The sequence below is a fragment of the Halictus rubicundus genome, chromosome 16, assembly GCF_050948215.1.
Source record: "Halictus rubicundus isolate RS-2024b chromosome 16, iyHalRubi1_principal, whole genome shotgun sequence".
NCBI classification, from domain to species: domain Eukaryota; kingdom Metazoa; phylum Arthropoda; class Insecta; order Hymenoptera; family Halictidae; genus Halictus; species Halictus rubicundus.
This window is the reverse complement of record NC_135164.1, coordinates 997,116-1,024,707: the sequence shown is the minus strand read 5'-3', so window position 1 is coordinate 1,024,707 and position 27,592 is coordinate 997,116. Positions and strand designations below refer to the sequence as shown.

At 34.8% G+C, this 27,592-nt stretch overlaps 2 protein-coding genes across 2 annotated transcripts in view; both read right to left on the bottom strand.

Moving 5' to 3' along the window:
* The window catches only part of LOC143361999 (uncharacterized), a 533,154-nt gene that overhangs the window by 166,875 nt on the left and 338,687 nt on the right, over window positions 1–27,592 (bottom strand). The window lies entirely within an intron of this gene.
* LOC143362236 (uncharacterized) overlaps window positions 1–27,592 on the bottom strand; it is a 90,403-nt gene that overhangs the window by 58,305 nt on the left and 4,506 nt on the right. The window contains exon 2 of the mRNA XM_076802225.1: window positions 13,331–13,591. Coding sequence (XP_076658340.1) covers window positions 13,331–13,591 — 261 coding nt within the window. The remainder of the gene's footprint in view (window positions 1–13,330; window positions 13,592–27,592) is intronic.

The window sequence follows — 27,592 nt, the reverse complement described above, 5'->3', positions numbered from 1 at the left end:
TCAAAAATACATTGAACTGAAAACATATCGATTGTAAATTCGTCAACATGTTTTCAAGATATAAAAATAATTAAAAAAAAATATGGAACGATATCGATTGAATGGTTTTCAAAGATGGCACGTAAAGTAATAGATACTTTTAATGATTTGTAAACTACAATTTGACACGCCCAGATAGCTTTCATCTAGAATTACGTAAAAAGTGTACACAAAAATCGGCTTTATTGAATGATCAAAACAGTAAAAAATAAAGGAAGGTTTATCCATTAGTGTAAAACATTGTGTCTTTGCGAAAAACATATTGAATGATTCTGTTTAATGATAATGTCTGGGATTCTATTTTCAGCGATAGGGTCTCAATTGAAACTCCACGATTCTTTTGAAAGTACATATTAAATAACTATCGGTTAGTAATGTGTTAAGTAGTAATATTTAGGTAATAATTAGTTAATAATGTTCATCTGTCACTGATTGTGATTGTAACTCCTAAATTGTAAGCGAAACATTAAATGGTAATTGTAAAAATTTAAAAAGGATTTTGTTTAAAAAATTGTTTACATTACCGTGAATCTACGCGACAAAGAATTATAGAACAAAGGGTACAAAGTACGGATTAAAATTGTAGCCACCTTTTGCATAATGAATTCGTGAATGTAGAATGTATTGACGTAAGCGCCGCGCCGCGCCGCGCCATTCAGGTGATTTCAATGCTTGGTAGAACACGGGATGCTAAATATAAATTTATATTTTTCATTAATAATTTGATCGTAGCGAAAACAATATATTAATGCTCTTAAATTTCTTCTTAAAATTTCATCGAAATGGGTTGAAGCAGAAAAAAAGACAAAAGATCTTTGAATCCGTTTCTAAACGGAAAAATATTACCGGAAGCTATTGCAGGAACGACAGTCCGGTGTTTCAAATGACTACGAACTTTTAGGATGCCAAAACGGATTTTAATAAAATAAGTTTGACAACGCGCAGAAAGAAAGTTTTTGTCTGGTTTTTCACGCTTCTCTAAGAGCCATGAAAATGAGTTTGTGTTAATGAGTGTATTAGGCATAAAAAGTCAGAAATTTAGAAAGCGTGGCGCTATTTACGATCGGGGCAATGCATTCTTGTCCAGCTTTGCAAGAAAAGAGAGAGGCGCGAATTCGAATCGGGCACGCAAATTCTAGCTTGTTTCTTACCTTACAGTGCATAAAATTGCTCTTATTTTTGCAAGAAAGTGTGCAGAATTTCATAGAATCTCTCCTCGCTGTGTCACATACAGGCATGCATAAACACTTCAGCTTGATACCATGATATGTTTCTACTATTTTTTTAAGATACATTGTCTGAATTGAAACAATGGCGCAATAGTGCTTGTAAATACCACAACCGCGTTTGTATACGTACTACGAAAAAGTCAACGTTTTTTTTTATTGCCTCATATTCTATTCATCGCAAGGATAAACAGTGCAAACGGAATCATCGGTAAAAACTTAATCGTTCTCTTAATACTAGGTTTATAGAGCACTAAAAATTACTATATTACGTTACTTTATAAAAATTACATGAACATATATATCAAAATTTGTAGCCATTTTTTCAATAATGTACAGGGTGTTTCACCTAACTTAAGCATCTAAAATATCTCGCTTCTTTTTTATGATAGAAAAAAATTTCAGAGGAAAACATTAGTTGGTTCAGAGAGGCAAATATTACTGTTACGTTTTAATTACGGAGTTTCGGGGTTTATTTCGCAGGGAGAAGGAGGTGAGCTTATAGGGAAAAAAAAAGGAAAGAAAACTGTTAGTTGATAAATAAAATATGTATATTAAGAAGAAGAAACTGTTTTATATATACAAATGTGTGTGTAGTGTGTGCGTGAATGTTCGTGTTTATAAAAGAAGTGTTAATGTGTATGTGTGCTTAAATAATTGGTGATATTAATGTAGTTAGCCAGGAGGTGCTGGCGAAGACCGCACCTTCTGGTGGATTTTGGAAGGTGCTGGCAAGGACCGCACCTTCGAAGGGTCTGGAGGAATCTGAGCGCGAGTGGCTCTTTGCCACTCGTATTTATACGGCCGTTTCCTCCATATTTGTATCTATTTTTGGATTTTTCTAGGAAATCTTCTTACTTGGTTTTGTTTTCGATTGTGTTTTTGTTTGTATGGTGGCGAGCTCCTTCGCAGGTGGCCACCTCGCGACGAGTACGTTCTGTGGTGGGGGCAGCTCCCGCTAAACGCGTTAAGCGTGAGCCGGGAGCGTCGCGTTCCCTTGCATGGGAACGTGACACCTCCCCCCTATGGAAAAAATGAGATTTGAAAAATCTCATTTTTTTTTTTTTTTGTGTGTGTTATAATTTCGCTTGAATTTTAGAGATGCGGCATCTGTCCATGTGGATTATCTTCATTTTTCCTTTGATTCGCACCTTTATATTATTTTTGGGTAAAATCTTTAATACTAGATGTGGTCCGGAGTATTGATGTGCTAGTTTGGTCTTATCGTGAAGAAGTATAAAAACGCTGTCTCCTGCTTTTAATTGTTGCGGATGTATTTTTTTGTCATAATAATATTTTGATTTTTCTTTTGCTGCAATCAAGTTGTTTCTTGCTTGAATTTGTAATTTCTTTAAATTCTTGATATGTTGGACGAGGTAATCTTCATATGTTTCCTCAGGGTCTTCATTTATTAAGTCTTGTATAAATGGTAGTCTTGCCGTATTTCCAAACACCAAATGGTGAGGTGAGAATTTTGTTCCCTCGTGAACACTGGTATTATATGAAAATACAGCAGCCTCTGTGCAATCATCCCATTGATTTTTGTTTGTAATATATTGCTTCAGGTATTCTTTTAGGACATGGTGGGCCCTTTCCAACGATCCATTGCTCTGTGGGTGGTATGCTGAGGTTTGAATATGTGTGATTTTAAATCTTTTTAATAAATTTTTAATTGTTGTGCTTGTTAAGTTTGGACCTTGATCTGTTAATAAGCACTTTGGGCTTCCAAATCTGTAGATGAAATGTTTTAAAAATGCGCTGCTGATGGTGTTTGAAAGTCCAGTTGATAATGGAATAGCCAAAGAGTACTTTGTTAGTAAATCCTGGATTGTAAGGAGATATTTGTTTCCTTTCCGGGTAACGGGTAGTGGTCCGACCATGTCTATTGATACCTTATCGAATGCTCTTCCAGGTGTGTCCGTTAGAGTCATTGGTTGTCTATTCTTTACTCTTACTAGCTTCCGTAATTGGCAGTTTAGGCAATTCTGTATGTATGTAGAGATATCCTTTTTCATATTTTCCCAGAAAAAGTATTCCCTAATTCTTGCGTGTGTTTTGGTTACGCCCTTGTGGCCAGATGGTGCCGAGGCATGAAACCTTTCCAATATCTGATTTCTCTTCGAAATTGGTGGTATTTTTACAAGATTTTGACAGACCGTGACCTGTATTGGAAGGTGCAAGATCTTGTCTTCTAATTGTTCTAATATCGGTTGCCAATTTACTTGGTCCGTCCTTGCTGGTTTACTGATTGAGAACGAACTAATTGTTTCTTCGTAAATTATTTCTTGTAATTTTTCGAAACATTTTACTAACATTCGTTTGCTTATTTGGTTTTGAGGTCCCTTCGTGATTGGGAGTCCTATATATTTCTTCCTGTTGTACATGCGGATGCTAGGTTCTCCGAGGGTCAAATTATTATGCAGGGGAAATTTTGCGAAGTCCTGCAATTGGCGAGCTCCTTCATCGAAAGGTTCTCCTGAAGAGGTGATTAAATACACTAAATTGTCCTTTCTCATATGAAGACAGTCTCGTGTTTCTATTATGTTTGAAGAGATGTTTCCATGTTCTTCGTCTCCCGAGGATAATATCTCTTCTTCTTCAGAGTCCTCAGAGGAGTCTTCGGCAGGGTGATTTTGTTCTTCGGGGTCTTCTGGAGGGCTGTGTGGAGTTTCTGTGATTTGCCAAAGCCTTAAGGATGGCTGGGGGGTTCGTGGGGGTTCTTCGGAATCTTGAGGTTCCTCTTCAGGGGTTTGGGGAATCTCCATTGGCTGCCACTGCCCTAAGGATGGCGATGGAGGGTTTTGGGGGGTTTGTGAGGGTTCTTCGGGATCTTGAGGTTCCTCTTCAGGGGTTTGGGGAATCTCCATTGGCTGCCACTGCCCTAAGGATGGCGATGGAGGGTTTTGGGGAATTTGTGGGGGTTCTTCGGAATCTTGAGGTTCCTCTTCAGGGGTTTGGGGAATCTCCATTGGCTGCCACTGCCCTAAGGATGGTGATGGAGGGTTTTGGGGGGTTTGTGGGGGTTCTTCGGAATCTTGAGGTTCTTCTTCGTCCTGGGGGCTGGTCTTCAAGTTTTGTGAGGGAGGATTTCGGGAGAGCGCATCGGCGTTGTAATTGACTTTGCCCGGTTTATATTTGATTTCGTATTCGAATTCCGCAAGCTTTAATCGCCAGCGGACGAGACGGGATGTAGGGTCCCTAACCTTGTGGAGCCAGACCAAGGGTTGATGATCCGTGATCAAAGTGAATTTTTTCCCATATAGATAAGGGCGGAAATGTTGAGTGCAATACACTATTGCGAGAAGTTCCTTTTCAATAGTTGAGTAATTGATCTCGGCAGGGTTTAATGATCGAGAGGCAAACGCGATAGGAAGGTCCTGCCCAATTTGCCCTTGGCTTAAGACTCCCCCGATAGCATGGTTAGATGCATCGGTAGTAACTAAAAATGTTTGATTAAAATCTGGATATTGCAATACCGGCTCGCTACAAAGAGCTTCTTTCAGGTCTCGAAAAGATTGTTCCTGCTCATTTTGCCAATTGAATTTTATTTGTTTTTTTAATAATAGGGTCAGTGGTTTAGCTAGACCGGAAAAATTGGGAATGAATCGGCGATAATAGCCGCTGAGGCCTAGAAATTGTTTTATGTTTCGCGGGGTTCGAGGAGTTGGGAAATTTTGGATGGCGGATATTTTGCTCGGATCGGGTTTAATTCCTTTTTCAGAAATTATATGTCCTAAATAATGCACTTCTTTGCATAAGAATTTGCATTTTTCAGGTTGAAGGTGAAGGTTGGCGTATCGTATGCGTTCGGCTAGTTTGTTAAATTTAATTGAATGTTCTTGTAATGAGCTTGAATAAAGGACTATATCATCCATATATACGAACATCTCGGTTCCTTGTAACCCAGTTAAAACTGTATCCATTAGTTTTTGAAAAGTTGCCGGTGCATTTTTTAGACCAAACGGCATACGAAGGAATTGAAAATGGCCATGCGGGGATGAAAAGGCGGTCTTTTGAGCATCGTTCTTGTCCATTGGTATCTGGTGAAAGCCAGAAGCCAAGTCCAGCACGCTAAAATATTTAGCTCCTCCCAATTGATCCAATATTTCGGTGATATTGGGGAGCGGATATGCGTTTCCAACCGTCTTTTCATTTAAATGGCGAAAGTCGATGACCATTCGCCATCTTTTGTTTCCAGCAGAATCTGGTTTTTTGGGGACTATCCACAGAGGTGAATTGTATGGAGAGTATGATGGTTCTATTATTTTCTTATCTAATAATTCTGTTATTTGTTTATTTATTTCTTCTCTGTGGATAGGGGGAAATCTATATTGTTTATGGTTTACCGGAATATTATCAGTGGTGTGGATTTGATGTGTGGTTAGCTGAGTTGCCGTTAATTGGTCACCTTCGCAGTAAAAAATATCATTATGTTTTGAAATTATTTTTTGGACGTGCTCTTTCTCTTCAACGTTCAGGTGGTTTGTGTCAATTTGGGAGAAGATTCCTGCTGATCTCGAGGTGTTGACTTGCAATATTTTTTGGGGGGTTTCTTTGTTAATTATATAATTGTGTTTGGGGGGATTTTCTATTTCGTCGATTTCCTCGAGATTCAGCCATGGTATTTTCACATTGAACTCCTGATCCCTTGTGTTGAATATTTTAATAAATGCTTGCCCATTATTGTTTTTTACTACACATTCTCCTGCGAAGATGCCTGGACCGACTTTCAAGCGGGGAATGAAACCTACTTTCACGTGTGGATTTTTAATAAAAACGGGGATCGTGGTGATGCTACGTGGGGGAATTAAATGTTTTGGAGGATCGGCAAAGGGAATTCGTATTGAGCCGAGCGAGAGGCAGTGATCTTGGTACGAGATAGTGGCATTAGCCTTTTTTAAAAACTCTGATCCTAGGATTGCAGAGTATGGTATAGGGAAGTCGTTAGGGACGACGTGAAATTCGTGGGTTTTGTTAAATATTTGGATCCCTAAGGATCCGAGGGTTTTCACTACTTGCGACGTGATACCACTTAGTCTCAAGATCACAGCTTTATTTAAGGGAAGATTAGATACTTGGCTCTTTTTTATTAAATTCGGTTCTGCTCCCGTGTCTATCAAAAATTTAGTGGGTCCTATGGGATGTGAGAGGTCTAGTTCGACGACAGAATCGAAGGTTCCTCTGATATGGTAAGTTCGGAGGAGATTGGGAAGGTAGGACGCCCGATTGTTCCCCCTCGCCGGTCGTCCGTCGGCGGGGGTTTGTTTTCGTTTCCCGAAGTTGAGGGACGATTTTGAGGGTTTTTGAAACACTCTGTATGAGTGTGACCAAGCCGGTTGCAGTAGTTGCAACTTTTCGGCGAGTTAGGGAACCGCATTTTATCATTATTATTATTATTATTATTATTAAGATTATTATTATTATAATGAGGTGCCGGTCTTCGCGGCGTGAAAGCAGGTGCCGTTGAATTTAGGGTCGACGGCCTAAATCTAGCTTGTTCTTGTTCTAAATCATTAAAAATATTTATTGAGTGATTATATGCCTCATTAAGGTTATTATAACCTCTGAATTTTAGTAATATTTGAATATTGGACGGGAGGCCCTTAACAAAATATTCTAGAACGAACTCATCTATTTTGGGATCTGTTGGGCGACCTTCCTGTCGTTCTGAAGCTACAATTGTATTTTTTAAATTTTTGACACGCTGGATATAGTCTATGATATGTTCATTAAGACCCTTGAAAATATCTGATAATTGACCACGGTAAAAATATGATGATTTTTGAGGAAGTAGTTTGGTATGAAGAGAATCTAAAAGATTATCGATTGAAGAAAATTCCTCATCTTCTATGATGCAGTAGGCTCTGCCAAAAATTTTTAATCTAATTGATTTGACTAGGTCTGGCTCTTGACAAGGTGAGAGAGCATCCCGAGCTCGTCGACAGGCTTGAAAAAACCTATTGATTGGGATATTACTTCCCGAAAATGTCGGTATGTCTTGAATGACATCTTGAATTTTTTGTGAGGAAGAGTGATTTTGTGTTAACGATGCTTGAGGGGAGCTGACTTGCCTACTTTTCTCGGTGAGTTGAGTTTGTAAATTTAAAACAGTTTGTGTTAGCATTTTAATTTTATCATCTTCTTCTAATCGAACTTTCTCTCTTTCCGTCTCTAAGAAATCTTCGAAATTTTTCTGTGTTTCTTTAAATTGTTCTTGTTGTTCAGCTAGTAGCTGTTCCTTTTTCTGGAGTTGCTCCAACAATACTTCTACTTCTCCTTCAGTAAGTTTTTGTTGCCGTGTAAGAGGCATTTTAATATAAATTTCTAACTTTTTCCCAAAGCTTTTCCTTCTCCGCGTATCATGTGCGAAACCCCACCGCTGTCACCAAATTTTTATCTGTTACGTTTTAATTACGGAGTTTCGGGGTTTATTTCGCAGGGAGAAGGAGGTGAGCTTATAGGGAAAAAAAAAGGAAAGAAAACTGTTAGTTGATAAATAAAATATGTATATTAAGAAGAAGAAACTGTTTTATATATACAAATGTGTGTGTAGTGTGTGCGTGAATGTTCGTGTTTATAAAAGAAGTGTTAATGTGTATGTGTGCTTAAATAATTGGTGATATTAATGTAGTTAGCCAGGAGGTGCTGGCGAAGACCGCACCTTCTGGTGGATTTTGGAAGGTGCTGGCAAGGACCGCACCTTCGAAGGGTCTGGAGGAATCTGAGCGCGAGTGGCTCTTTGCCACTCGTATTTATACGGCCGTTTCCTCCATATTTGTATCTATTTTTGGATTTTTCTAGGAAATCTTCTTACTTGGTTTTGTTTTCGATTGTGTTTTTGTTTGTATGGTGGCGAGCTCCTTCGCAGGTGGCCACCTCGCGACGAGTACGTTCTGTGGTGGGGGCAGCTCCCGCTAAACGCGTTAAGCGTGAGCCGGGAGCGTCGCGTTCCCTTGCATGGGAACGTGACATTACGATAGGCAAAAAAATTTGTTCAAGTTATGTTTTCTAAGATTTCAAGGTCATCGAAGTTTTTTTAAATAAAATGATATATTTTTATTATCGCTGTATGATAGGCAAGGTCAAGACGAATCCAACAACCTGTAATATTATGACCTTCACGTGATCTTGAGTATGAAAAAGTCATAAAAGTAGGACACTGATGTAAATATTTAAATAACGATGACAGAATAAATAATAAAGGAAAATTTATTTCAGCAAGTGTTCAAAATGATGTCCATTAACTTCAATACATTTATGTAACCGATTGATGAGACGTTATAATATTCGGGACACACTTTCTTTGAAAATTCCTTAAAGAACGTCCAATTTTTCGACACCTTGTACATAGTATCTTTCTGCGTACAGTTGAGATGCTTGTACTCATTTACTTTTAGCCTCACCATAAACTAAAATCATTTGTATCTTTTCTGTCTCGTTGTACACCATCGTTTCAGAGAAGTAACGTTGTCTTTCGCAATCGAATAAAAACCGATGAATTTCTTAAACGTACTAATTAGAGTCACCGAAAGGAGAAGAATTTTTATCAGTGTTTACAATTTATTGTAAGCGTGTTTACAATCATTAGTTAAGGTTCAAGAACATTTCTTGATACCATAGGGGGATCATGTCATCGTTATTTAACTATTTACATCAAATGCCCTACTTTTATGATTTTTTCATACTCAAGGTCACGTGAAGGTCATAATATTACAGGTCGTTGGATTCGTCTTGACTTTGCCTATCATACAGCGATAATAAAAATATATCATTCCTTTTAAAAAAATTTCAATGATCTTAAAATCTTAGAAAATATAACCTTGAACAAATTTTTTTACCTATCATAGTATTTTCCCCTCTGAACCAACTAATGTTTTCCTTTGAAATTTTCTTCTATCACAAAAAACAAGCGAGATATTTTAGATAGTCGAGTTAGGTGAGCCACCCTGTATACCCAAGAATTTGTTAACACGTTCGCGGACGTGAATGCTATAGCATTTATTTTCATAGTGATGCAAAATGATATGAATGCTATAGTATTCAAATTTTAAAGCCACTTTTTATTCATTTAATTTTATACAACCTTAAGTTTTTGTAATTAATGTACATTTCAAAGTAATGACCAACTGTCATTACTAATGACACTTAACGTATTATTATTGTTTATGTCTAATCAGATTTCGGATAGTACAACTAGTTTCAAGAAAAATTGCCTGTCTATTTTTGCAGCTCACTGAAATTTTTACTGTCCGTGAACGTGTTAAATCTGTAATTCCTCATGGTTGCATCTTTACAATCTCAATATTCGTAAATTAAAAACATTAAAATTCATTGTTTTGGCGGGTATCGTAAATCTAGTGTTAAAAAATCATGGTAACGTTTTTTCATTATCAGACTGATTTTATTTATATTATTTTTTCATTCCTCAGTCAGATGGTGTATACATGTATAGTGTGTGCTACTGATGAAGCCGTTGGAAATTATTTGTTGGCACGTGAAATATATCGAAAATATAATATAAATAAAATCAATTTGACAATGAAAAAACATTATCGCTATTTTTTAAGAGAACGGTTGAGTTTCGACCCATGGTTCCTTTTGTACTTTTTGTCCTTGCGATGAATAGAGTAAGACGCAATAAAAAAATTGTTGACCTTTTGACCTTGAAATTAATTTTGCAGCAGCTTTCTTACGTCAATTTCCACGCAACCGAGGGTGTAGAATAATTTATGATAATCGTGACGTATAATTTCTTTACAACCCTATAAGTTATGAATATAAGTCATTATGCATGAATGATTGAACGAAAAACTAAGACTTTTACATACGCTTAATATTTCAGGTAGTTGCGATTTTGGAGATAAATCGATACGATTAGTAATACTTCAAAACGTACAACAACGTACTGTTTTTCTTTTTAAAAATGTATCTAGCGAATTACACCGGAGGATTCAAAATTTCTTAAGTGGTTCAATATTAGCAACTTTCCCCTGTACAAAGAGATTGGGAAGTTGTTTTTACTATTTTTGCGAACAGATTTTCTGAATGGAACAGTGTGTACGTAATGCCAACATTTTTAAACATCACGAGCATGTTGACGTTAGGTCAGTTTGATGTTAGCGCTGAGAACGTTACGACCTCCATGAGAAGGAACCCGCCATGCCATCACAATAGTTTCTTCGATAACTGCCGAATCGTGTATATGTAGTCAGCTTGTCGATAAAACAACTCCTGCGGCACGAAACGAGCTTTGTGGGTTCGCCGATGAAAAAATGTGCGATAAATCATGGTAAATCTCGGTAGTTTACTATTACAGGTAATATCAGAGGTGAATACCACAAAGATGGGCGTGACCATAGAGTCTATAGCACAGACCGAGTACATTCCTTTCTTTCGATCGAGTGCCGTGAGAAGCAACTTTTCAATGCTGTCTCGTCATAAACTGAGCGAGTACGTTTCGAGACTAGCATTTAAATTCATGGCAACAAAATTAATCATAGATAACACTGTCCAACACCAGAATTATTTTGCAATACCTGTTGGGTGATTCTTACCATATACACTTTGTCATTCTAAAATCAAATCCGAAAGCAGAATTGCTCTACCACGCAACGTTTTCGAAAAATATTGGTTTTTGTAAAAATGCATGATTTTGATAAAAAATGAGGTATTACGCAAAAGCTATACACACGAGAAAGTTGAAGTTTGAGTCAAGAGATAGAGGAGACTCTTCTTTACATATCCATATAGCCAATTATATTTCTATGTACTTCCTAATAGTTGTAAATGCTTGTTAAAGTTTGAAAATGTGCCGACGCCGGTACTTTGTACGATCTATTTTTGTATTTATGTGAAAAATCCTTTATCTAGCAGGAATTTACTACACAGGAATGCATTCTACAGACATTTCTGGTAAAGAAACCATTCACGAAAAGTATTTGGTTCCCGTAGTATACGAGAAGGTTAAGAAAATATTCATTGACAGCTTTGCGCGACGCGTTCGCGCCAGACGGCCATTACAGTCTTTTCACGACTCGCCAGGGCCGTCGCTATGCGTAGTCGACATTCGTACCACTCAAGTATGTCTTTGCTTACTATGCTTAATTACATACATTTTTTTTTGTCTCTTTGGGCGCCAATCATTACAAAAAATTATAAAAATATGAGTTATATGATCATCATTATATGTATATGAAAAGTTATCTTCGGTTATTTAGGTTACTTCAACACGTTAGAATTTGAAACATGCTGTGTAGTGAGTTTTTTGGGAAGGTTACTACAATTTATAACTTGCCTAAATCATAATATTTTTACATCATTTTTAACAATAATACTGGTACGTTAAGATATAAATACGTATATGCCACACCTAAATTTCATTTCATGGTGTGGATATTTCATGGCCACATACAAGACTGGTCTAAACTTAGTATTGCATTCGAAAGAATAATAAAACTACCAAAAGACAATTTTGCAATGCTAATGGAAAGGCATGTTGCTTGCACATAAATCACAATGGTTGTCTTATCGCTGTGAAAAATAATTAACCGTTAAACAGACTTTCAAAGTGGTTTCAAAAATGTAATTACGCGATTAATACAGTCTATATATTCATTTCTATCAAGAATGTTGTAGTATAATTGATATTCACTTTTAAATGGCAATCAGTTAGATAATAATAACAATTAATTACGCGATGACGTAAGGAGATAATAAAAGTTTTTCTAAACCTACAAGTAGTTACATCAACACACATTATTGTATAATTTTCATGCACAGATTTGAATAAAATAGTGTCTGTTTCGATAGTTAAACGAATAATTCGGAATAGTTATGCGATCTCGCATAACTTCGAAGTTTATCGCTAATTCGACTAACGTCTTCCAAGTGTATTCTATCCAGTTCCAATAGTTTCCAATTGATTTGCACGCGGTGGGTAGGTCTCCTCGTTCAGCGTGTCAACGTTAATCACATTAGTGCCATTATCATGGCGCGACGCGCCGTGGCGTTTCGCTTCCTCACTTTCGATCATAAAGTCAAACAGCATTATTCGACTGGAAACAATCTTCGGGTACCAATCGATCAACAATACTTTCAACAGCGAGGCTTTAGAAATCTCGAAAGCTGGCACTGTGCCGAACGAGTGAAACGCAAGTACGATAGTTTACAGCAATGAGCAAAGTACAATATAAATTGTTCTGGAATCGTATCGTTGATATATGTAGTACGTTTTCTATTTTTGACACAAACTAAAAACATAAAATGTATCCTACTTTCATAGAGAAAGTAAGTATTTATAACATACAGGGTAGTTATAATCTATTTTAACGATTCATTTTAATGAAAACGCAGCTATATTTTTGCCAAGACTCGACAAATCGCATTATAAGAAAACATTGTACACCGAACGAGCTGCCAAGAATGTTTCAGTCTGCTTTAGAACGTTAGCAACAATTTTTCAAAGTGGAAGGTGGTCATGTCGATCAATATTAATTACTCATTAAGAATTGTGTTCATTAATTCAACAAAACTACTTGTGAAGTGATCAGCCGTTCTCTTATATTTTACGTGATTGTTTTAAAAACTAAATGTTGAATGAATTTAGAAAATATGACATATTATTGATTTAGTTATCTACATTCTACATTATTTCAGATTATACAAATTATTTAGTTTGTTAAAAGAATTTCTATATATTCTATATATATTATATTCTTCAATATATTGAAGGTAATTAGAACGAAAGCAACTAAAATTTACTAGCTAATGAAACAGAATATGATGAAGAACAGTGAATAAAATGTAAAGATTGTCTCTATTTTTGTTCTTCATTATAACTCGAAGCTAAAACGCTGTATAGATTGTTCAACGATACACTCGGAGTTAAACTAAAAGCAGTTACAATTACTTATATCCGACAAAACCAAGCGAAAATGGAAAGAATTTTCATCTCAATAAATGTACTACATGGAAAAACAAATGAACTTATGACTCAGCCTACCACAGTTAGAACTTAATTTTCAAATAGAAATGGCGTTACACCAAGAATGCGGAGCAGCACTTACCTGGATGAGCGCTTCAGGCTGTAAATGCTTCAGGAATTCGCCTTGCTGATAATTAACAGACGATTGTTGTTGCTGCTGCTGTTGTTGTTGAAGTCTCAGCTCCGCTTGCATCGCGGCTATCGATTCGGGAGTGCACGATGCACGAGCTTGCACCCAGGAAGCAGCAAGAATGAAGCTTCCTAGGATTATGGTCATTGTCACTAAAGTGGCAGCTGCGATCCTCGCGATTTGAACTGCCGTGCTCTTTGGCCTCATGTATGCCTGAAAATTAACCAAGAAGAAATTCGTTGATGTCAAGCTTTCTATGCACCTTTACGTTCATACATAGGGTCATCCAAATGCGATGCCTAGATGACAACTGTAATAATGTTTACGCGTTGTGTCTTTTCAAATAACATAAGCTGTCTTGTTTCGGTAAAAGTTTATTATGAAAATTTTACATGTTGCACAACTCCAGAAAAATTCTAATCTTTAATAGCCAATTTATATTATTGATCTCAAAGACGCAAAATCAAAAATATCTGTACACATATGAAGTATACAGGGCGTCCCGAAAATGTACTTCCTTCAAAGGGGCGATTCCTGACGCCATTTTAAATAACTTTTTCCTTTGCGAAAATGTTCTCCGCGGCTTTATTAAGGAGTTATTAACGAAGAACACAGACCAATCACAGCGCGGACACAGCAGGCGGATTCTGACTCAGCCAATGTCAACGCTACGCTCAGCGGGAGCTGTCGCCGAGCCGGGATCCCTTTACTATAGCCGCGCTCTGATTGGTCCGTTAATGACTCCTTGACAAAACCACGGAGAACATTTTCGCGAAGGAAAAAGTTACTTCAAATGATCTCAGGAATTATCCCTTTCAAGGAAATACAACATTTTTGGGACAGCCTGTATAAATATGCACCGTACGACATAACATCTTCACCAAGAACAGAACAAGTCGATTCGCATGATTCTACAAGATTTTTTCCTCGTTGGAATTCGTAAAGAATTCAGCGTCTGATATAGACATTATCTGTCACAATTGTTGACTCCGCAGAGCTGAATATATTGTTGTGACTGTATTCAGTCATATGCCAAACTGATCGGCATTTGTTACAGCTATAATATTGACACTACATACGTAATAGCAAAAGGGTGAGAGAATCGAATGATTTTGAAATTAAATTTTTAATTGAAAAGTACAAATAAAAATTTGAGTTATTCATTCATTTGCACACGTAATAAAATAAAAGTAGGTACACCAGGACTTGAATAGAATTCGAATGATAATTATATTGTATGTTGGTTGTGTGGAATTATTTGGTGAAAACTCATTTCTAGATCTAATAAATGAGTTGCATTTTTGTATGCCAAGACTTTCTTATGAAGACTGACTTAATTATCAGTTACGTAAACTTATAAATTTTTTAACATGCACTTGATTATATAAATGCTATTTTTACTCTTTGCCGGTACATATTCAATATTGTAATAACAATCGACTCAATGAACTCGATTTTCAGATATATGTTTCATTATTATAAATGCTATTATTACCTTTCACGGATGCTTTCAATATCGTAATAATAACAACCAATTTATAAACTACTATTAACATTAATAATATCATAAATGTCTTGAACTCCAGATTTCAAATTATAAATATTAAACTAAACGTAAGAATGTTATAATGATTGCGTAAACAATCTGTATGCGTTTATAGAACACAAAAGTCTTCAAGCAAATAAATATAATAAAATTCCGCAGTCGATGTATGACTATATTTTTTTTTAATTTCTGAAACCCCTATCATATACATATATTGTGTTTTATATAATAATATAAACTATAAAGCAATACGATGTAAATAGTCACCCGAATAGTACGTATTATACTTTTGCTTCAAAATTCTAATCTTCGATTAAGAAGAATTTAATTGAATCAATTTTAAGTTATGAATATTTACAATGATTTAACTTGATCAGATTAAATTTTTCTTACACAAAGATTACTTTTCTAAAAATAAAGATATAATATATACTTGTTTAGTAACTGTTTAGACCTTGCCATTTTATCTAAAGATACAGTTATGTAGCTGTTAAACTATGAATGGCCAAATACTTAATTGTACTCATGTAAAACACGGGTTGGCAGTTCTCTGCTTTCTTTTCTATATCAAATGTGCTACTGGGTTGCATTTCATGAAATACTCTGCTTGAAGTGAAGACGCAATTTCATGTCAATCGCACGCTAAACAATAACGCACAGCCACACGCACGGTCGGTGAATATAACAATGAAACACGTGCAAAAATCATTACGCGATAATGTGGTCGATGGGATGTATGCGCGCAGAATGCAGTCACACACATGTATGGGATTTCATGCTGGCTAACCAACCGAGTCGAGGTCTTTTGTCGTTTCACGCTCTCCTTTCGCAGTCTCGCGGCATTCCTACTTCGTAGAATAAAGCTAATTGCGGGAAAAAGTGAAAAAGTTTATTGGTGAATCTCTCTGTTTCTCTACACACATGTTTTTCTTTGCCATCGTGTAGATGGTACAAATAAAGGGTGCAGCTGGAGATGGAGATCAAAAGTGCCCCCAAACCAAATTGAATTTGCAACTGACCATTCGACAGCATATCCAAAGAAAATACTTTGTGCCAATTTTCAATCCTATATGTCGACATGGGGGGTGGTAATAGGGTAACAAAAAAATCAGGTTTTTCCGTAATTTCTCTTGTCCCCTTCAATTGAGAATTCTGAAAAAATTAGGCACATTTAGCTATTAGAATGTACGTCTATGAATTTTTCAGAATTTTTAGCTTCGAAACCGAATTTTAAAAGACAAAAAAATTTTGAAATGCCAATTTCTTGTAGAAGTTATGAGATATTAAGTATATATTTTTACATTTTTAGCATCTCGTTACGGTTGTTAACATATAAGTTTTTCAAATTCTTCAAAGTGGGGCACATAGTTTAAAAAACTATAGAATATACACATAGAATATAAATGGTGTCCCAAAATTCCCGCAAGAAGTAATTTTGATAGAAAACACAGGTTAATAATTAAAAATTGTAAATTTTTTATTGATTCATAAAGTGTAAGTATAGGACTATGTATGGATAGCATATCGAGTAAATAGCCTCCGCGGCTTTGCTGGCACATACGTACTCTTTTAGTGGAATTTTCCATGGCCGTTTGGCATAAATGTGGCTGAATTTCGTTGATACAGCGCTCAATTTCCTCCTTCAAGGCGTGGGTGGTCATGGGCTTGTTGGCATAAATCTTAGACTTCAGAAAACCCCAAAAAAACGCCAAAATTACTTCTTTCTATCTAAATTACTTCTTGCGTGAATTTTGGGACATTCTTTACTTACATCTGATACAATAGGCGGTGGTGGAATCAAATGTTATTACTATAACTGTGCAAATGGTAATCGCACCATTGGGTGTTGCGATGATTTATTACTTATATACGATATCTTTCACAAATGGTTAGGCCGGCAGAAATTCTCTCCTGCTGAAGAAATGCTCCCCGTAAGCTATTCAAAACTTATGAAGCAACGAGATAAGAACTCTTCCATGCAAATACATGCACATTATTTAGAATTTTATATAATGTCCATGTAAGAAATTAATTATACGAATCATATGAACATGGTAAATGTACGGACATGGAAAAGGTAAAGAATAGCGATTTTTGACAGTTTTTGCTATGTGACCCAACTTTGAAAAAACTGAAAAAATTATATGTTAACAACCGTAAAACTGTAAAAATATAAACATTGTATGCCATAACTTCTACAAGAAATCGGCATTTCAAAATTTTTTTTATTTTTTAAAATTCGGTTTCGAAGCAACAAATCCTGAAAAAATTAATAGACATGCATTCTAATAGCTAAAATGTTCCTGTATTTATTTAGAATTTTCAATCGAAGAGGATAAGAGAGATTACGGAAAAACCTGATTTTCTTTGTCACTCCATTACTATCCCCCTGTCGACATATAGGGTTGAAAATTGGCACAAAGTATTTTCTTTGGATAAGCTATCGAATGACCTATTGCAAATTCAATTTGGTTTGGCCGAATTTTTTACCTCCTTATCCAGCTACACTCTTTGAATCTGACTGGCACAAAATATTCGATCACAGTCGTGAATATTAGATGTATGCAAAAGTGTTCGTCTGTTTTTCAAATTTCTTTTATGTATACACGACACATGAGGTTGGCTGTTTATAAACGTCGATTATAAACGTATTCAATTCGAATCAATTCCCCTGATCTGGCGACACTGGCCGAGACCGAGTCGTGTCAGTACAGTTTTCATTCGATATAAGACAATGGCTCGGGACGGCTTTCGTTCTATTTCGAATAAGAGTTCCTATGCGACTTGACTTTGTCCTCGAGTGGGCCGAAAGAGAACACGAAGAATAAGCAAGAGGTGAGAGGTAGCGGCAGACTGTAAAGTGGTCAGCCGAACAGTGATATCTTTCGTTGAAAAAGGATAGAATATGGTATACCTTTTCGTTCTCGCATTAAGCGGTGTCGAGCGAACAACTTCTAAAGAAGAAGAGAGTATAGAAATTCTTCTGTTACGAAAAGAGCATCGTCGTCTTATATCAAAAGAAAACTGTATTGGTAGCTGAAAAGGAATGTGAGAAGGGCACGCCCCGAGTCACGAGTATTTTCGGCTCTAACGAAATACAAATACTTCTCTCGATATATATCCCAAATATCTAGCCGATAAAAGTCCCAGAACTATCCTCACTGCCACGGGGTATACTCTGTAAGGGGCCAAGAAGCTTTAGAGGCCTCGGTCGCTGAGAAGTGTAACATAATGTGTGTCTGGTATATCGGTGTGAGACCAGGAGACTACTACTAATCCAATAACGAAACTTCTTTATGTTTCATTATTTTTTTATGAAACTTTCACGAATATATTTGAGAAAATTGTCTGATTAAAATGATACCAAACACGATATCATTCGGATCATATTTACACTAATTTTCCGTTAATATAATTGTAATGAGAAGTAACTTTCATCGTTTGTTACACAAGTAAATATCATCGGAATTATATCATATTTGGTATCACTTTCATTAGAAAAATCCCACGAATATGCTCATGAAGGTCCCATAAAAAGATAATGAAAAATACAGATATTTTGTTATTAGATTAGTTCTCACCGATACACTCGACCTGTTTTATGTTACACTCCTCGGCGACCGAGGCCTCTAGAGCTCCGCTGTCCTTTTCTACGTTCAGCGTGGATCAAAGAATAGTATTTCCTGGCCTATATATGTCCCTGGCTAGACCCGTGTTGTGAACATATATCGAGAAAACACTATATTGCATAGAATAAAATAAACAACGGATTATGAAACTAGAGGGTTATAGCTTCAAAATGAGTCGAAATTTATTTAGTGTTCAATGAAGATACTATACAATGTACCTCACAAATTTATAATCATCCTTCTTATGGGCGATTACAGAAGAGACGCCTCATGTTTACGATACGCTTAAAAGCATGTATTTCGAATGCAAATGTCAATACAATCACAGCTAAAAAGTACATCTTACAATTAGCTGATTACTAGACAGGGGATCTTTATGCAAAATAAAAATTTTCTACGCGAATTGCAACAAAGTGGAGTGAAATAGAAATTTATTTTCATTCCTAATATGTTTAATAGGCTGAAAATAATACAACAGAGATAATTACACCTACTCGTTTTTGTTATGAATGCATAAAATCCGCTGTCTAGTGATTACACACGTGCTATCTTTTCGTCCAGGAACGAAAGAGAGTTCTATTTCATTTTCAATTGCTTTGTGTTTGTCTTTGAAACTGCGAATTCGCATGAAGTTCGACAGAGACACGGTCCCAAAACAACAACGAGATTCGCAGACATTGCCGGTTCCTTATTAAATTTTATTTTTGGAAAGTTTTCATCGGCAGTGTGTGCATGTAGGTGTAATAGTCCTTTCGTTTCGAGTGCCTGGCAACAGTGCCTGGGCGCCTGTTTACTTTTGTCTGGCAGATCGAGCAGCATAAAGGCAGCCTCGGATGGCCTACTATCTCCTCGAGGCCTCTCACCTTACAGTCGTCCATCCACATCGAGGTCATTACAAATACGTGCAAGTACAGTCTCTGTCACAAGCATTTACCCTTTCCAATTAATTAACTAATTAATGCGGCACCCGTAACAACCTCTGCCTCGCCGATCCAGCTACCTCCTCCCCTTGATTTTTTGTGAGAAAATTCCAACTCATAAACGCATTCAGGATAGAAATTATTTTTCAGACGTTTACTATTCATCGTCCTGAAAGAAATTGCCTGAAACGCGAACGAGTAACGGTAAAATTCTAGCATTTATAGTGCGATATCAAATTTCTGATCAAACAACCAGAAATTTCTGAAATTAATTGTTAAATGGATCAATGCAACGTTGAAATGGCGAAACTTGTCTTTATTTGGTGCTGCCCAGTTTTATGCGTGCATCAATACACCAGGAGCACTGTGATTTATCTTTATAATCAGCACGACGTATTATCGCCACCTATACGAGATTCTTGTTGTTGATTATTTATGAAATAATGAGGCGAGGAATGAAACAATTTTTCGAGAGAGTTCTTCTATCGTCTCGTAATATTTTGTGCTGAGCTGTGATTAGCATTTGCGGTTTACACAAATCTTTGAGATTCTTTAAAAGACTAAGATTTATTATAGATATAATACTATTTATTTTATTTCCATTTTATTGAAGTCATTAATCAGGGAAGTAAAACTCTATTCAATTCTAGTTTCTCTAAACTTGCCTATGAAATTTCTGATTTTGGACAGACACCCATTCTTTAATTATTGTCTTATAGGATGTCATCGAGTCTTCAGAAAACGAGATAATCACAAAATCAATCAATTGTAATCCCACAATGTTTAAGATAATATGCTTAAACTTTTGTCTGCAAGGAAATATAAAATTTCATTGAAATGTTTAGTGAAAAATTGTACAAGTTATAAATTGCATAGTTGCTTTAAGGATCACGTACACAGAAAAATGGAGAACTAAAATGTCTAAAGATTAAGTTGGAACGTTTTGTGAAATGTTTGGAAACGTTTCTTCACCCTGCACTCAAAAAAATGTAATAAACAAACGTACATATGGACAGTAAACTTGGCGCGATCAAAAATATGTGCAAAGCAACAATAAGTAAACTGTAACAGTAGATTACGTACGTGGATTCTACTTAAAATAGTGGAAGGCGTGTTTTAAGTGAAATTTCATAATACGAGTAACGAAAACAAAATAAAAGGATTTAAAATAAAAAATAAGCAAATGTCACCTTTAAAAAATATACAGCGATTCAAATATCAATATGTATTTGCGAGGGCTATGGCAAAGTATTTATTTAAATTACATGAAAGTAAGAAATTAAGAAATTAAGAAGAATGTATACCAAAAAGAATTTCATAACAAAAGGAAATCCAGATAAAAGATAAATAAACTGGTAAAATATTGAAAATAGTGGAAGGCGTGAAGAAATATAAAGACTCGTTTTAGGACTAAAAAGATTGTGTAACATTGATTTTACGTAACTATCATGAAAAGACATAATTGTTAGGGAAGAAGAAGAATAAAATGTAATACGATAAAATACAAGGAGTTATAAAAAATTAAAATCTCCTAACTCGGATTGAGACTCGGATCTACCAAGATAATCTCGAAAGTTCGCCTACGATCGCAGACACAATTTTAGAATCGGTAGATCTTTATGTGTCTTTTATTATGGGATTTTGATGGGTCTATTGCTTATAAAAATGTTAAAAATGCAAAAACATCAAATTATAAATATACAATTTTTCAGTACTATAAAATTTAATTTATTTTTTATTATAAAATTTTGATACCATACTATTTTATTTTTATTCCAATGAGAACAGAAACCTATATTTCATTCCAGTTTCTGTAGAAGTTTAATTTTCATCAACATCCGCTGCTTAATGATCACTTTCGAATTTCGATCAACTGAACATTCCCTAACCATAAATTTAATTTCCTAGTTAAGTTGGTGTAAAAAAAGGCGCAAATAATGTACGTCGACTTTGTTTTGTTTTTCATAGAGACCTAACATTTAAAATGAACCGACCATCCAACGCGTTGCATATTTGAAAGAAACAAAATGTTCCACTGTTTGCAAAATATCAAGTGACACAAAACGGGTTGATAAACTATCCTCCTTTCCTTTATGTAATTTTTTATAATACATTAAGCAGTGTTTCAATATTACGTGAAAAAGTATATCAACGAACATATTTTTGTTGGTTTACTTTTTTGTTAGTGCAGGAGTTAATTAATAAATTGTGATAAAATTGTAATAAAAATATGTGATTCAAAACATTTCGCCGACAGTATGCCTAACGGCATACTTTTCGAACATATCCTCATCAGCATACTCTGAGTCATAGATCCATCGACATTATGCGTTATTGCTTTGAACTCTGGAATGGTTCATTCGCTACGCTATTCCCGATTATGGTGATTTCTGTTTACATATTAATATTCATATGAGTGTATGTAGAGGGAATCTGAAGCTTTTCATAGGTTTTTAGTAAGCTAATCGTCACCGTTGTTTTTTTAGAAGAGTCTTAAACTTTCGTATAAAGTGCGCTATTAATAAATTTAGCTAATATATTGGATGAAATTTAAGTATTGTCCAATTTATACGATAATCTCATTTCTCATTAATTCGGAATTCCTATGTTAAATCATTATTAGATTTAATCAATGTTATTTTATTTAACTACTCTCATTACGATTGTCAACATATACTTATTCAATAATTTTTCGCTGCGTGCAGCGAAAGCCATTTATAATACATAATAGTAAAATATTATCTTTATTAATATTGTATTTGTTTAAAACATTTACTTGTGTACATAATACTATCACTGTACTAAAAAGAAAAACTTCATATGTATCTACCTACTTTATACTCGGTTCTAATTTTAATAGTAAAAATATACACTTTAAATATTTTTCAACGCAAGGACATCTTTTTCACGTTTCAACAAGATGCATGCACACTTCGAATTACGAACGCAATTATGAAGGACTTGCACAATATCAATAGGATGTTATATAAAATATCTTCTATAAAGCATTAGCTTCAGAAGAACGATAAACCGTACAAGAAAATCTTCAATGCACGACACTCATTTATTACGGGTTGTTATCTCCGTCAAAGTGAAAAACGGGTACGAACGAATTACAGCTATCTTCTTAGATAGGTTTGATAGGTATTTATGCAAAGTTCCATCAAAATCGGAGTGTATCAGTTCCCGATGTTCCCTTGTCAGAATAATAAAGCCAAGTTAAATAAATATCAATACAATAATTTCATACTTCATTTTTATTTGAAAACTGTATGAACAAAGGTGTAAGTCGCTGTACAATGTTTATTAGTGAATCCAATTGCCGATCAAGGAAAAGACGAGCCAGGTGACTCACTATCGGTAAAAGGAACTGTACGGGACTTCGTCTTTTTGTTCGTGTAGATGCCTGTAGTAGCCACTTAAAATGGAGGAGGAGTATTAGAAACGGCTGTTGTCTTCCGCGAACCATATGCCTTACTCTGAGTGTACTAAATTCAGAATAATAATAAGAGAATCCGTGATAGTTATAGTAATTATTTCCTGCGTTGTAAGCAATGTTTTCTATCATCAAACTAACGCATTTTTCACCAAAATTTTTTACTCTTATTGATTTTATCTAGAATTTATCTATTGCTACTGTCCATATCTCATTTTTATTTGCTGTAGGTTGTATCAATTATTTTCATAATTATGTTGATTTATGTTAATACTAGACTACTTTATATTACTTTCGTTGTCATTTATGAATGGGTAGGAAATGGATAGGTCCAATTTAAAATAATATAAAGGTTCAGAGAATTTTGCGATATCAGTGTTTAACCTACTAAAATTATTAAAGAAAGAAAGAACTGTTTACTTGGTCCCTGTGATTTACCATTGATGCACACAATTTTTGTTTTGTATTGAAGGAATAAATTTGTTGGATAACTCAGTAAATAGATTAAGTTCATGCAATGTTTCTAGCTTTAGTATAAAACTATTTGGTATTATACCCGTTATTCTACCGTTACACATTTTTGTAGCTATATTGAGAACAATTTACCAACTGCAAGGTTAGATAAAATCGCGGAAGAATGCAAGAAGCTACTTATTTTTTTCGGGAAAGTGAATGGTCGACTTACATAAACCATTTTGAACACTAATTTGCACTATGCAAACTCAAAGTGAGGCGATAGGCATGAAGAAAAGAATGCAAAGATGCCGAACATGATATGTCGCTCCACACATTATGTGCTTTGCATGGTTTAGAGAACCATGAGCATGATGCATTTTCAACGAAAAATATTAACAATTAGTGTCATTTGCACTTTAGAATGTTAAGGATGGAAATTATGTGAAAGAATCTTTAACTACTGACCAGAATTATTGATAACGCTGTTTAAATAACGTTCCATGAGCCACTTAAAGGGTGTAGTCGGATAAGAATTGCCGGATAGAATTTGCAATAGGCCATTCGACAGATTATCCAAAGAAAATACTTTGTGTCAATTTTCAACCCTATATGTCGACATGGAAGGTAGTAATGGGGTGACAAAGAAAATCAGGTTTTTCCGTAATTTCTCTTACCCTCTTCGATTGAAAATTCTTAAAAAAATCAGGCATGTTTTAGTTGTTAGAATGCACATCTATGAATTTTTTGAGAATTATTAGCTTGGAAGCTGAATTTTAAAAAATAAACCGAATTTTTGAGATGCCGATTTCTTGTAAAAGTTATGAGATACTAAGTTTATATTTTTACAGTTTTAGCATCTCGTTATGGTTGTTAACATATAATTTTTCAGATTTTTCAAAGTGGAGGCACATAGTTAAAGAAGTCAAAAACCGTAATCAATGATGACAGCGACGAAGACTAATGCAGCAGAGGGATAAGAACTCTTGAATGGAAATACATGCATATTATTTTAACTATGTGCCCTCTGTTTGAAAAATCTGAAAAAATTATACATTAACAAATACAACGAGGTGCTAAAACTGTAAAAATATAAACTTAGTATCTCATAACTTCTACAAAAAAACGGCATTTCAAAATATTTTTTCTTTTAAAATTCGGTTTCGAAGCTAATAATTCTGAAAAAATTAATAAACGTGCATTCTAATAGTTAAAATATGCCTGATTTTTTCAGAATTTTCAATTGAAAAGGATCAGAGAAATTACGGAAAAATCTGATTTTCTTTGTTACCCCATTACTACCCCCCATGTTGACATACAGGGTTGAAAATCAGGGGCCAAAAATAACAGTTATTCTCAAATTTTCTACGATAAAAATCATTAATAAAAAGTTGATTATTATTGAATTTGGTTTGGGGGCACTTTTAACCTCCTTATCCGGCTACACTCTTTATTCAAAATACTTCTTTGTTCGTAAAACTTTGTTTCTAACATATTCGCTTCGCAACATTAAATACGAGAATAATATATGGAATGAACTTCGTTGGGCAATTTCCTAAACCCTTGTAAAAGCGTTATTCGAATAATAAGTGTGGGTATAAATGAAATTATCATGTTACCTAATGCCGCAGGAAATTCAAGTTACAATTACTTGCTATGTAAATAATGGTAGGATGGTCTCATGATGAAACGATTACTTGCTGTACATGTATAGGTACGCCCCGTGTGTTCACAACTCAACACGCTCGATATAACCGGTCGGCTTTACGCTATTTAAAAACAATTCATTGTGAATTTCAGTCCCATGCGATTTCTATAAATGAATTCCTTAAATATATTGCAAAAAAATCGCTAGTATGAGCGCATAATACAATTTTTGTGTCACTAGACTGCAAATGTACGTTTATGAAATTTTCAGATTTTTGAGATATAAAAAAAAGAATGTGTGTATAAATAAAATTTAATAGTACTTTTATTTAAAAACTTCCTTCTCAATGAAATCGGTGAAGCGTTTAAATGCCGCGTAAACATTGTTTGCAAACACGATACGCCTTGAAAAAACTACGCCTTGAATGCGAAAATTTGGTTCTTATTTTTTTCGCAAGAAATCACCTCGTATCCGTTTGTATATGCTATTTGACTGGAAAGGAATAGATGTTATCATAAGTAGACTGCAGATCTTTATGCAAAATAAAAATTTGTCTACATCAGTTGCTAGGATCTGGAACCAAATAGAAAAACTTTCTTTAATAACTTCGATAGGCTAAAAATCGTATATCGATGAATTTAAATTGTTTTAATCTTCTCATTCTGTTTTAATTGCATCTACTCATATTTTTAATAAATGCATAAAAACCGCAGTCTAATCATAAAGTATAGGTAGATGTTTGTATTAAACCAATATGTTGGCACTATCTAGTTCTTATAACTTATGTAAAACTCTTATAAACTTTGTAAATATTATGTAAACAAAATGTGGTTGCTAATGACCTTGTAGTTAATGCAAGCTTAATAAATAAATAATATGATCTATAATGTACTGTTTGGTATTTCATCTACTCACTTGTGTCATAGAATTCGTAATGCAATCATAATCTTAGCAGTCTGATGCATAATATTGAAATTATAAGTAATAAAACTAACAAAATGTTTGAGTATCAAAATACATTACTTTATGTATAATTAAACTATACATTTTCTATCCCCTTTTGTAGTTTTCAGATATATGTGAAATATTCGTTGCTGCTTTAAAATAAGATTTCAGTTTGTGGAAATTGTTGCAGTTATCGCGTGCATTGCTATTTAAGGCTTTCTTTTTTGTTGTATACATTTTCGCGAAACAAAAAAAATCTGACAAACAAAAAATCTTTACTGTTCAATTTTGACAGTTATTCAGAAAGGAGAAACGAAGAGTTATTGAAATAAGAAGCGGCAAGAAAGTGTTCGACGTCCGCAGAAGGTTGAATTTCCAACTGGCACATAGAAAGTTTCCGGTTTTCATGAAACAAACGAATGAAAAAAGCGTGGCCGACGTTGAAAATGAAACCTCGTCTGCATAATTTTTTGCGTCACGCTCGCAAAATACGAAAGTTCAATTACCCAGAGAAACAGAATAAAATAACACGGTTGAAGTGGACTGACGTTGCTTCTTCTAGAAGAAAATTGATTGCAATTGAAACTATAGGTTTCGGATCACGAAGTTCCGTTACCTTATTGTTTGAGAATACAATAATTCGACTATTTCGCAAGTTGGATGTGCGAAAGATTCCCATGGAGTTTCCGTTTTCCCAACAGAAATTAACTACATGTTTCCTCCGACTTTCTTTGATTACGAGCGCTGTCACTCATATTTACAGATAATAATTATAAACCGATTTTTCCAAGAAATTTCGAAGCGTGTGCAATTGTGTTTTCGGATACATTAGAAGCCTCGATTATCCGAACTAAACAAACACACCTGGGAGTTTTGACCTCCTTATCCGGCTACACCCTTTGAAGGTTGTTGAGATAATAGAGATTTCAGACATCATCGGTTCGGATAATAGAAGTTATCCTGTATAATTAAACATCAAGTTACTTTCTTTAAATAATACGTTGGCGATATCATTACGTTTGAATCTATTGCGATATGTACGTAAACACCATTCAATTAACTCTTTCAAATGCAGTAGAACATCAAACTATTTTTGTTTAACGTATTATTAAGTCCTTTTAGATCATTGCCTTCCCAATCCAAATGAATTATTTTTAAACATTCATATTGTTAACCAATATATTTTCAAGTATTACACAATTGTGTTTTCCAATACCATTGGACATAAACATTAGAATTTAGAAAATACAGTTTATTTTTGGAATATTTATTTTATGTACTTAACTTTTTCGGATAATCGTAATTTTAGGGTAAAAAGTAAAAAAAAATGATATTAGAAAAAAGAAACGTTTTACCAGTTAATTTTGAACATTTCTTAGTTTTTTGTGATATATTGATACTTTTTAGAAATGATAAAATATAATGTGCAGAAATGACGTGTTTCTGTTCAAAGGTTTAAACAATTTTATAGAAGTGCTATTACAACTTTTTAGGTTATGAAAATGATAATCTTGTAAATTTTTCAAACATGAATTGATAACGGATAAACATCATTATCTGTCATTACTAAGCTCAAACACCAAAAATATGTGCTAAATAACTAATGACTGGTGAAATTCGGGAAACGAGAGAGAGAG